Source organism: Centruroides vittatus, unplaced genomic scaffold (assembly GCF_030686945.1).
Source record: "Centruroides vittatus isolate TY-2023 unplaced genomic scaffold, ASM3068694v2 contig_2311, whole genome shotgun sequence".
In the NCBI taxonomy this organism is placed as follows: domain Eukaryota; kingdom Metazoa; phylum Arthropoda; class Arachnida; order Scorpiones; family Buthidae; genus Centruroides; species Centruroides vittatus.
In genome coordinates this window covers 558,624-571,392 of record NW_027121447.1, presented here as the reverse complement: position 1 = coordinate 571,392, position 12,769 = coordinate 558,624, and the positions used below count along the sequence as shown (strand labels likewise).

Below are 12,769 nucleotides of genomic sequence, written 5' to 3'. Positions count from 1 at the left end.
GAAAACTCATTTTGATCTCAGTATCCACATTATTTATTCAATATTAAATGTGTATAGTAAGATAAATTAACAAAGCATTTTTATTTTCAATAAATTTGATTAAATATAAAATATTAATTTTAAAGATTTAAGATTTAAAATTATTTTTATTTATATTTAACAAATAGATTGAAAAAAAAAAAAAAGAAAGAAAGTTAACAATAGCATTCAGTTAAGAATTTATAAAATTTAAACAAACATCTTACAAAATAATTATATATGGATTTACAGATCTTGATTATCTGAACTACTAGTATAGTAACAAATACATACTAGGTTTTCCATTAAATTCCATTTACAATGTCAATATTTTAAGACAGTGGTGCCCAAACATTTTAATCGGCAGGCTAAATTGCACATAAGTCATAGGAGGAAGGCCACAAATATTTTGTATATGCCATATATACAAAAAGTAGGCCTATTTCTATCATTTATAAGCGATGTGTCAAATATTTTTATCGGCCAGATTTGGCCCAGGGGCAATAGTTTGGGCATCGCAGTTTTAAAATATAAAAAGTTTTACTTAATTGAAATTGAAAGTATTCCATTTTATTTTATAAAAATCAATGAAATGGCATCAAAATTTTTCCACTTTACTAATTTTCTTTTTTAAATTATAACTGATTTTAATAAATAATAATAATAATTTTAGGTAAAATTTTTCTGTATATTCCAAAATTCAAACAATACAGATAGTTTAAAAAAGAAAAATATATAATAATAATATTTTTTATAAATCAAACTATTGCGAATTTAATTTTAACTCATTTTATGTAGTAAAGTTACGTTAGTTAACACTTTGCTACTAACTCTTTTAAATACTTATTTAAAATAAATCTTATTCAGTTATAGTATTGTAGGATGTTCATCTCTATTCTATTTTCACCACAATATATAACTATTTCTACAATAAAATTACAAAACCTCAAGATTTATTTAAAAATTTCTTTTTTAAGCTCATATATATAAAGTCAAAATTTTTGCTACTGTATATATAATTTTAAATCAATCAATATTTTCATTATAAATTGTTTAACAAATAATTTTATATAATTCATTTACTTTGATCCATTTATTTCAGATAAACCAAGTTCAAGAATAATTTTATATTTCAAGTATTTTTCATCATCAATACTTATTCAAAACATAAATTATATAAACATAATAAAAATATATTATTCCTAACAATTTATAAATTATCACAAATTTTAATAAATACTAATTTTCGGTTGATTACTATTATCTTCTAAATTGATGAAAGATATTCATAAAGAATTTCAGTTTTTCTTCAAAATCTATAAAAAAAATTATGTTCTTTAGAAATTTCAATTAAAAATAATAAAGAACACAAATTTTAAAATTATTCAAATTTATATTAAAACTTTGAATATACAGTAAGTTTTGAAAAACTTTTTGTAATGAACAAAAGAATTTTTAAAAATTTATGAACATTTTTGGCATTGCTATATATATATATACACCATATTTTCCAGCGTATAAGACGACCCCCGACTTTTACAGTTAAAATATAGAGTTTGGGATATACTCGCCCTATAAGACAACACCCGGCGTATAAGACGACCCCCGACTTTTGAGAAGATTTTCCTGGGTTAAAAAGTCGCCTTATACGCCAGAAAATACAGTATATCGAGAGCTGTATAAAGCTCATGCTGCATATGTAACCAAAACTTTTAATACCTTAAAGTGCAAAACAACTGTAATATAATTATCAAGTATGAACACACTTTTCTGAGAACTATACTTACGAACTGTGGTTCATGATAAGTACTACTATTCAAACCTTTAAAAATGCAATAAAATTTTAACCAAAAACATTTGACAATTAAAATTTACTGCATTTTTAAGTAGTAGTACTGTTTTTTATTAAGTATAAAATTATTTGCTAACTAGAATATAATTATAATAGCTATATTTTAATAGAATTTTAAAAATACAGTCAAACCTGTTTTTATGCGCTCCTTTTATGTGCGATTTTTATTTGTGCGATTTTTTTAATGCGAATTTTTAATTTGTGCAGTATAGTTGGCGACTAGTCTCGTGCGATTCGTCGTGTCTCACGTTGACTTATTATAGCTAAATAAACTTATTATAGCATAAATGCACTTATTGTAGTAATATTATTGCATGAATATGCGAAAAATGAAATAATTTACTTTTTAAGTCAACAAAACACCACCTGGACAAAAATATGTAAAACAGACGATAGACCAGACGATGCAGTCAAGTGCTGACATCTGTTGTCAATAAATTCTATTTCGTACGGTTTTGAGTTATTTTCTATGTGAGACTTTTTTTATGCGGTCCCTGTTGACCGCATAAAAAAATTATTTTTTTAATTGTGTTGCAAAAACTATTATTTACAGCCATTCGTGAAGTTTCGTGAGATTTTTTTAATGCGTTTTTTTTAATGCGGTCCCTATCCCCCGCATAAAAACAGGTTTGACTGTATTCAATACTCTATGTTTGGATTACCTTATACTGAAATTTGGACATATACCATATTTCATTGATTAAACCCTTGGAAGTTTATATTTAAAGGCCTTGGATTTTTTTGAGGCTGGAATTTATTACCTTGCAACAGGAAACACGTATGTAAAAATTTAAAGAAATACCTTAATTAATTGTACATTTTCAAAACTATCAAAACATTTATTGACTGTATTAATGGGTTACAATATTTGGAATAATTACTGTTTTCATAGTTAATCCAATTCAACATCTCTTGATTCAGTTATGTTGTCATTCATGTCGCTTTGATCTTGTTATTAGTATCAGGATTTTGACTATCATCTGATTCAAACTCACCATCTGCTATTTGAGTTTTCCTAATTTCCTAGTAAGTTCTCAACTTATGAAATTGACTATAACTTTATTATGCTCAATATTCAACAATATTTATAATTTTATTTCCAGAAATGTTCCCATTAATCTTAGAATAGAAATCTTTAAAAATTAATTATACAATTTTTAAAGATTTTTTCTCATGCCTGTTTTTTTATCTGAAGAGGACAATGCATCAAAATGCATTTGTCATACAATAATAGATACAAATGATTCAAATAAAGTGTGGAATGAAACGTGTCTTTGTGTTTTATTTGGTTTATGGTTCACTTGATGAAAGTATATGTAAATTCAAATTCTGATTATTAATATTTCAGCTCCAAAAACTATTTATATCGATAATTTATAGTAATTTTACAATAATCAATATTCTGTTTTTTGAAGTAAAGGAAAAAAAAATTATAGAAAAATAAAGCATAACCCTTCCCAAGTATTTTCAGACAAATCCATCATTGGGGACTTATTGTCTGAAAATGTTTGAGTTCAGAAGATTTGGATTTTAAACTCGATCCTGGAAAATCATAGTTGGAGATAAAAAATAAGACAGTAGCCATTATTTTAACCACAAGACAAGAAAAGAACACAAATTTTTTAAATATTTGCAATATTTTTCAAATATCAACATCAACACCTTATCCAGAACCTGTTACTGGTGTGTTCTGTGAATATGAGGTGTGTCCGGAAAGTAAGTACAGTACCATTTTGGAAAAACTCGCATAAAAAATCTTTTTTCAAAACAAAATTTATTTTTACATGAAAGAGCATGATGGAAACTATTTTTCTACATAGTTACCACCATTGTTCAGACATTTGTCATATCGGGAAACCAACTTGTCTATACCCTCTTCAAAGAAAGATGCCACCAGTGAAGACAGCCACTGCTGAACATCAGTTGTTGTGTCGTCATAACTGGCAAAGCACCCTCCAAAATCATGCTTCAAGTTCAAGAACAAATGGTTGTCTGCAGATGTGAGGTCGGGGCTGTACAGCGGGTGATCGAACTTTCTATTCTTCAAATCTACTATTAAGCAGGTAGACCATTCAATATCATTTAACACAAGTATCATTTAAAGTCATCTTCAGTGCCATCATTTGTAGAGATTTATTTGTATCTTTAAACTTATCAATTGAGATTTGAAAGTTCATTTTTAGCAGTATGCTGACATTCCACACATCAAATATTTACAGGTTGATGCCAGCATTTCTCCTTTGTATAATGGGAGGAACTAAGAAATTCTGAGAATTTTGAAGAAAAAAATAACAAACAGAATGGATCAAGTAAGTCATATATTAGTATATCTGGTAGACATTTGGTTGCTTAGAAGATTTGAATAATATAATCAGTAGTGTTGCCTGGCATGCAGGAGTTGCACTTTTGAATCCCACTAAGTCAGATTAACAAATTTAGATAAAACCTAGAAACAATTACTAATTGCTTTATTCTTAAATTTAATATGAGATGGTACAGTACATAACACTTTTATTGCCAACTTATATTAATTATGATGTAAAAATAACTCTGTAATGTCAGCAATTCTTTAACTATTTCTGATTTCTGTTCTAATTACACACTTTCACAAAACAAACTGTGTGTCAATTATTTTAAAACTGTTAGGTATTGTAAAACAGAAGGATTTTTGTGTTTGTTTGTGTACAATACAACACTAAACTTGATATATATGTACAATCATGTAAACATAAATATACATTGTCATATATAATCAGAAATATTTGTAGTCAAATGTTCATAATATTTTTTATAAATAATAAATAAACAAATTAGTATTGCCAGAATTTTTCCATCTGCATCAATAGCCTTTAAACTGATTTTTAATTTTAACACAACAATTAAAATTATAGAACTAAAATTTTATGGGATAACCATATTATAATTATCTAATTTGAACTTAAAGAATATTCTATTGATATTATTGATCTTCTGAACTAGCTATAAAATTTATAAGAATTTTCTATTTTGTAAGAAAAGCTAAATGATAACAGTTTCTGATAGAGTACAAGATCCGAAATGCTAATTTGGAAAGCTTTGTTCAAATATTATCATCAGAAATTCAAAGATTCTAAGTAATAAATATATTCTAGACCAGTGTTTCCCAACCTTTTTTGTGCTATGCCCCACCTAAGCCTTTCAAAAATTCTTATGCCCCCTAACATATACACAATTTTTAATATTCGAAAATTGAAACGTTCACTAAAGAAACTTGAATGATTGGTTTTAGGAAGAAATCACTAGGAAATTATTGAGAAAACACAGTAAGTAAATTTTCAAAACATATAATGGAGAACTGAAATTCAAGTACAGTGTACAAAATAATTTTAATGAAAGATTTTCTATAATATTTTAATTATTAGTAATTATTTATTATTTAAATTCAGTGAGACACTTGCTCTCGATGCTTGCTGCAGAGAGATTTTATGTCAGGTTCCAATTTAGTTAACTTTAGTCTCAAGTCTTCCCGTTTAGTTATATCCGGCCGATTTCTTTTTTTTTAGCAGCAAATCATTTATGGCACTAAATCCGCATTCGGATAAATATGAAGATGGAAAAGGTAACAATAGTTCTTTTGCACAATTGGTTGCATTTGGATATTTGTTTTCGGTTTCCTCACAAAGCCATGCCATTGCACCTTTTATATTAAATAATGTTTTAATTGACTCATTATTTTGCATTTCTGCGAGATCTTCTTGGTACTGCAAATTTGAAATATCAGACAAATCCACTAACATTGGCTGCATCATCCAAGTTGGGAAATCAATTTTTTTCAAATCGGAAAATCTTTCTTTTAAATCAGCCAATAAAATTTTCAGATGATCGACAATAACAAGTATAGCGGTATCAGTAACTTCACACTTTTGGAGCCAATGAAACTTATCAAAATTTTTGTTGTAAATATTTGTGACATAATTCAATAAAGGTAATGAAACCAAATATCTTCACTTTTGCATCGACAAGAATTTTGGTAAGTTATAAGTATGGCCTCACTGTCTCTCAAAGTTGATTCATCCATTTGCGCCAAGAATTGTCTTGATTTCAGCTTTTCGACAAGTTGTTTTTCAATATCCTCACTCATTTTGTCTATTCTTCTGCTAACAGTATTGTTACTTAGTGGCATAGCTTTAACATCTTTGTCATCTTTGTCCAGAACCGTTTTAAGAAATGCTGATATTGATGGTTTGATTAAATTCTTCCCTATAGTATGACTTTTCCCAGATTTAGTGATGAGTAATGAAATTTGATAACTAGCCTCCAGAGTACGATTGATAGTTTCTTTATGAGCAGCAAATAGGCATAGAGGCTTTAATGTTACTCTTTTTTCAAAATCTTTCTTCAAAATTTGAAAGTAATTTAAATCTGAATTAATATGAGCATTGTGTTTTGCCTTCAAATGTGCCTCAAGACGACCTCGTTTCATTGATTCGTTGGTCAAGCATCGTTGGCATAAAAGACAAAAAGGTGACCGTTCATCGTGGACAGCAGGTCATAAAACCAAATTTTAAATATTTCTCCGAATACTGATGAACTTTTTTTCTCGCTCGCACCACTTATTTCCTTATGGGCTAGAAAAATGTATATAAAATCAATTAGAAACTAAAAAAAGATAATATGATGTTGGATTCATGTGAAATGGTGTAGAGCTGTAGACCGACAAAAGAAACACGTTTCAAAGACTATGTGACAGTATGGTCAACAAAGTAATTTATTTTGCATAAATGTACAGGTTTTATTTTATATTCCAACTCCACGATATTATAAAATAAGTAACAATAGTACAGTGCAAACAACATATACCGTTTGCAACAATATAAAAACTATAACTAAAACTTATGTACTAACTTAAAACTAGCGATAGAAAAATTAGTAGGAAAAAGATAAGATAGGAAATAGAACATAGAAAAGATTGGAATACATGGGTTTTTTCTTGCTGAACTCTACAATCTCTGGGTAGGATACCACGTTGAACATTTTTGGAAGGTCTCTCGTTGTCGTGTTCGTTGAAGTTTCTCTTGCACTTTCCCGTCATTGCCAAATGTGACCTGGAACAACACAACTCGTGTCTGTCCACCTTGACGTCTGGCAAAGAATGTCCTTTCTCCTCTTTCACCGGCCTCGGGGCCTCATTTATCTCTTTGTTCTCAGTGGTTCCCAGAATTGTTAATCCCACCCCAAGGGAAAAGGGTTATAAACGAAAGTTCTAGAAGGAAAGGGAAACAAAGAAGAAAGAAAACTAAAACTAACTTAAATCAATATTTACAATAAATATGGCGTACAGCAGCTATACGGTTAACTTAAACTCTAAACAAGTCCATTTTGAATTGCCCCCCTTAAAGATCAAATTGCCCCCTTGTGGGGCGAGGGCCCCACGTTGGGAAACACTGTTCTAGACTGTGGTTCTTAACCTGGAATGCATTCGTTTTTTGGGAAGACAACAATTCTGTGAGGCACCTTTACAGATAGTTACAATGAAGTTTCTTCTATAAATGAACTTTTAAAATCTTTTTTTTTTTTGCATTTTTCATTAAAAACTGAATCATTTTTAAAATAAGATCTTAATAAAAATATATCAATGTCATAAATTTAATGTTGGTATATTTTTTTCTGTAAATATTGTAAATCCCTAATCTAGAAGTAAATGTTTATATATCAATGAATAAGCACAGAATAATTTTCTTTGGGTACAGCTTAAGCAATTAAGCAAGGCTAAAATACACATGCAAGAATGCAATAGCCTTACCTTTTAAATAAAAACAACACAATGAATTTTTCATGGAGATAAAAGAGCACATTGTAAAATTCAAGGAGTGCTGGCAGAGAACTACTGTTGTGAACAGACTTATTTGAAATGTTATTTAGCATTTTATTAGAAATATATTAATGCTATAATAAAGCTTATACAGTGGGTGATCGGTTAATGAACATAACTTGTTCCAAGACTTTGTTCGCTATCTGAATTGTTCGTTAACCGATTATCAATTTACCATAGGTTTTTATGGAAATTTGATTAATTCATTCTGGAGACCCCAAAAAATAAAAAATTATATACTTTCTTACTACGTTTATTTATATGTAAATGATAAAAATACACATATACACAGTCTTGCATTTTTATTAGTCATGTTTTTTCCGTTTGTGGGGGGTTAAAGATCTATCTAATGTTGATTGCTTTTCTCTCTTCTTTGGGATTTTTCAGAAGTAATTAATAGCATTGTAATTGTAGAGATCTCCAATCCTATTAACCTCAACCTGGTTCTAAGACCGTTGTTCTGACATCTTTCCACTTCTTCAAAAGATGTTTAATAGCAAATATCAGCATTAATCCTTTTTTTCAGAAGAAAGCATATTTCGCCAAGTTTCTTGATGTTCTTCATTCAATAGTTCTTGGTGTTATTCTGTTGTCAGATCAGTTTCATGTTCCATTACGAGCTCTTCAATGTTCTTTATTTCTCAGATGTGATTTTTGTTACTCCTTAAGCTGTCTGAGCCTTCTTGATAATACAGTATCTTTCTTAGATGATTGAACTACGGCCTACTATAGACCTGTTCAAGCCATACTGCCCAGCAACATCAGACACTCTCTACCTTTGCTATTATACACTCACCTTTCGAAAATAAAAACCGACTCAAAACTTAACGAGTGTCCACTCTACAGTCTCGTGAATACTATAAAAGAATTGTTTCTGTCAGAAAAATAAAAGGCTGGGATTACAAGGGAAAGTTTCAAAGTTCAGAGGAATACTATCCAATGAGTATATAATGGGTTGAGCATCAATGTCAATGTCTCCCATGCTCTGAAAAGTTTTGAATTGTTGCCTGAAAACAAGGGAAGATCAATCGGTATTCATTATTTTACATTGCTTCTTCTTGTGTTTGTTCTGTGGTGTTCATTGTCCAAACATAAAAATCTTTCGCGAAAGTGTTCGTTAACCAATCACCCACTGTAAATTATTAGGCAATTATAATTATTATTATATTTATTATACATTATTTTTCTATTATGGAAAGATTTTGAAGAAAATAGTTTCTAATAAATTTATGAAATTTTTCTATATAAATCATTTATATTATGAAATATATAATTACTGTATATGTGCAAGTGTATAGTTTTCTATTTATACTATTTAAATATATGAAAATTACATATTTAACATACTTTCATTAGTAAAAAATTTTTTCACTCACTCGATTTTCCATTTCAATTGTTTGTTGTGGCCGACGTCTAGGTATAAGCGACGGTGTTTGACGTGTCCTAGTCTGAGAATGGTATTTGGATTTTGTTCTCGAATGGATGGATATTAATTTCTTAAATAATCTTTGATTTTCTTGATCAATATTGCAAATTTCATCATTCGAGAAAGAAACACATTTCCTTCGTCTAGTCAAAGGCGGGGTTACACAATTTCTCGGTCTTATAAGCCTAGACCTTTGATGAGTTTCTAATTGTTTAACAGCGTCTAATAATTCATTCATATCTAAAGTTTTATTCTCAATCATGGATCTACGTACAAATGCTGTTTTAGGAAAATCTTTTGCCTTTGGAATGCTAGCTGGAAATTTAATTAATGAGGAATTTTCATTTTCTGAATGATGCAATTCTACATCCATTGAGACATTTCTAGCATCAGATTTGTTTTTTGGCAATGGACTATGGCAATATGGTGAATGGAGAGGAGTAACATCAGTAATTGATTCTGATTCCGAAATGTTTAATGAATCTTCAGAATCACTCATAGATACGCTGGATGAAAGAGATTCGGAGCTCTCTTGATCATTTCCTACAGCAGAAACGTCAAATTCACATTCTTCTGCAATCTGACATTTAATTTCATCCGCGTATTCGTCTTTCTCTTCGTTATATTGGTCTATTTGATGGCATTGCTGAGTGCCAGATAACATTTCATGATTACAGCTGACCACGTTAGGTAAATAATCATGAAATGCTTCGTCGTCTGCATATAAACGACACTGACTATTTGTAGATGACTGATCGGGATTCAACAATTCTGAACTACTCTGACGATAAATTATATCGTTTGTCAACGACATTTTACATGCTAATAATTATAATCATTACAATAGCTATTCAATCATATTTATAAGATTTTGAAAAGTAACGCCGTAAAGCACCAATCTCCTCTCCATTGTTTGTATAGAACAGTGTTGCCACTTAAATATTTTAAGATATTTTAAATTTAAATATATCAAATATAATAGTTTAGAATAACGATATAAATAAAATATTAAAAAATGAATTATTAACATTTTTTGGACTTTATCTACTCTGATTTATTCAAAAAAAGTTATCGCGGCCATCGCTATAAGAGCAAAAGCTACACGTTCCGATTAAATAGTCTTTTTTTTTTTTGTAACTCTTTCCGCCCACTGGGCACTAAGAGGGCCTCTTATAGCAAGCCCATTATGGGTTCGGCCAGGCCCACAATGGGGCGGCCGGGTGGTGAGGGACGGGGACCGACATATCCGGACGGACCACCCCCCGAAAAATTCCTGGGGATTTTCGACCCGTCCGGATTCGATCCCGGGTCCCCAGGGCCGATTAAATAGTCATCGCTTGTTACGTAATATTAGAATGGGATTTTTCGAAAAGGAATTAGAGCTTATACTAATGTGTTTGCCATCCGAGTATGGACACTTGAACAAAACAAAAGCAGTCTGGATGCAAAAGAAGTTCGAATTACAGAAAAATCAAAAACTGAAGTAGAAGCATATATCTATATAGATGACGAAGATAGTGTAAGCAGACAGGTGGACAGTTCAGAGACGAGGTAAGAAGGTAACATTGAAAGTGAAATCAATATTGATCTAGGACTTCGAGATCACACCGATACAGAATATCAAGAAGCTATTGAGCAAACTTGAGAAGTACAAGAACTAAGATCGGCTAGAAAAACAACCAGTCCATGTTATAATGAAACAGCATGTAAATTGAGCATAACTCAAAGTAAAGAACTTATGACTGTATAGTAGGCGATGAGTGGAAATGAAGCAAAAAAATGGAGGAAAGAACTCCAGAATTTAGAAGAAAAGCAAACGTGGGAAATTGATCGTCCAACAAAACGCCACACTATTACTTCAAGATTTTTTTAAACGATAAAGTGACGACAGTGGAAACATTGTGTATTCTGAAACCGTGTCTTCTTTTATCTGTTTTTATCTTCACGACTAGGTGCATAGATAGACACAGGGCATTTCTACATCATCTTTATTCGGAATCTCCTATAGGCCGATACGCGTTTCGGGCATAAGCCTCTCATCTGTCGGCATGACTTCCGGGATTTCTTGTAGGTGGTGTTGACACGTATACATTCCGTTTAAAATTACTTATTTACAGTTAAAATTGTTTTAATGTTAAAATGCCATTATAGTGTAAAATATATTTACAATTAAAAGTACTATTACAATTAAGGTTTCTTGACTTAACATCGAACGTAATATGCTAGAAGATGTTCGATGTTAAGTCAAGAAACCTTAACTGTAATAGTACTTTTAATTGTAAATATATTTTACACTATAATGGCATTTTAACATTAAAACAATTTTAACTGTAAATAAGTAATTTTAAACGGAATGTATACGTGTCAACACCACCTACAAGAAATCCCGGAAGTCATGCCGACAGATGAGAGGCTTATGCCCGAAACGCGTATTGTTGTTTTCTTGTAACTCTTTCCGACCAGTGGGCACTAAGAGGGCCTCTTATAGCAAGCCCATTATGGGTTCGGCCAGGCCCACAATGGGCGGCCGGGTGGTGAGGGACGGGGACCGACATATCCGGACGGACTACTCCCGAAAAATTCCTGGGGATTTTTCGACTCGTCCGAATTCGATTCCGGGTCCCCCAGGCCTGCAGGCTGCTAACCTTAACCGCTCGGCCATCCGGCCGCCCGAAACGCGTATCGGCCTATAGGAGATTCCGAATATAAATGATGTAGAAATGCCCTGTGTCTATCTATGCACCTAGTCGTGAAGATAAAAACAAAGTGGAAACATTATTGAGTATAAAGCACATCTCTTAGCGAGAGGATGCCAACAACTTGAAAACATTAAATGTACAGAGGTGTTTTCATCTGTTGTAAAGTAAGGATAAGTCAATAATGACTATACTTGCTTTGGCAGCGTATCGAAGATGGTGTATATATCATTTCGACTTTTTTTTTTTTTTTAAATAACTCTTTCCTGTGGGAACTAAGAGAGCCTCATTTAGCAAGCCCACTATGGGTTCGGTCAGGCCCACAAAGGGGCGGCCGAGTGATGAGAGACAGGACCTGACATATCCGGACAGAAACCCCTGAAAAATGCCTGAGAATTTTTCGACCCGTTTGGACTCGATCCCGAGTCCCCCAGAGCGGTAGGCTACCACCTTGATTGCTCGACCATCCGGCCTTCTTTTGATATTAAAGAGGTATATCTGAATGGAAATCTCGAGGGAAAATACACATAGAACAACCTGAAAGTTGTTCCATGTGTATTTTTGAAACAGAAAAGAAAAATCAGTACTCTTCCGATAAAGTTTTCCTGCTAACATGGACTGAAGTAGAGAGATCGGTAATGGAATAAAAGAATAGATTTGTTCCTCAAAGCAATTGGTCTAATCCAATCGAAACGTGACTCTGTGTATTTACTTTGACGCATAGAGATATCTGATAATGGGTATACACGCCGAAGATACGAAATGTAAATGTAGAAAACAATAATAAAAATTTTGTGGATACCGTTTTGGTGCTAAGTTTATCTTTACCAAAGGAAAACTCCAAAGAAAAAACTTAGACTGTTATGTAAATAGTCATAATGTCACTGGCACTGCAGGTGCTCTAGAAGCACCTGCAGTGAGTGCCG

General features: G+C 31.5%; 1 protein-coding gene across 1 annotated transcript; it reads right to left on the bottom strand.

The window, feature by feature from the left end:
- Positions 1 to 827: 827 nt before the first annotated feature.
- LOC136971100 (cilia- and flagella-associated protein 97-like) lies at positions 828 to 10,199 on the bottom strand. Its single transcript, XM_067265580.1, has 2 exons — positions 9,098 to 10,199; positions 828 to 1,334 (listed from the first exon to the last, which is right to left on the bottom strand). The coding sequence occupies exons 1-2, from the start codon at positions 9,959 to 9,961 to the stop codon at positions 1,317 to 1,319; spliced, it is 882 nt and encodes a 293-aa protein (XP_067121681.1). The 5' UTR covers positions 9,962 to 10,199; the 3' UTR covers positions 828 to 1,316.
- Positions 10,200 to 12,769: the final 2,570 nt, after the last annotated feature.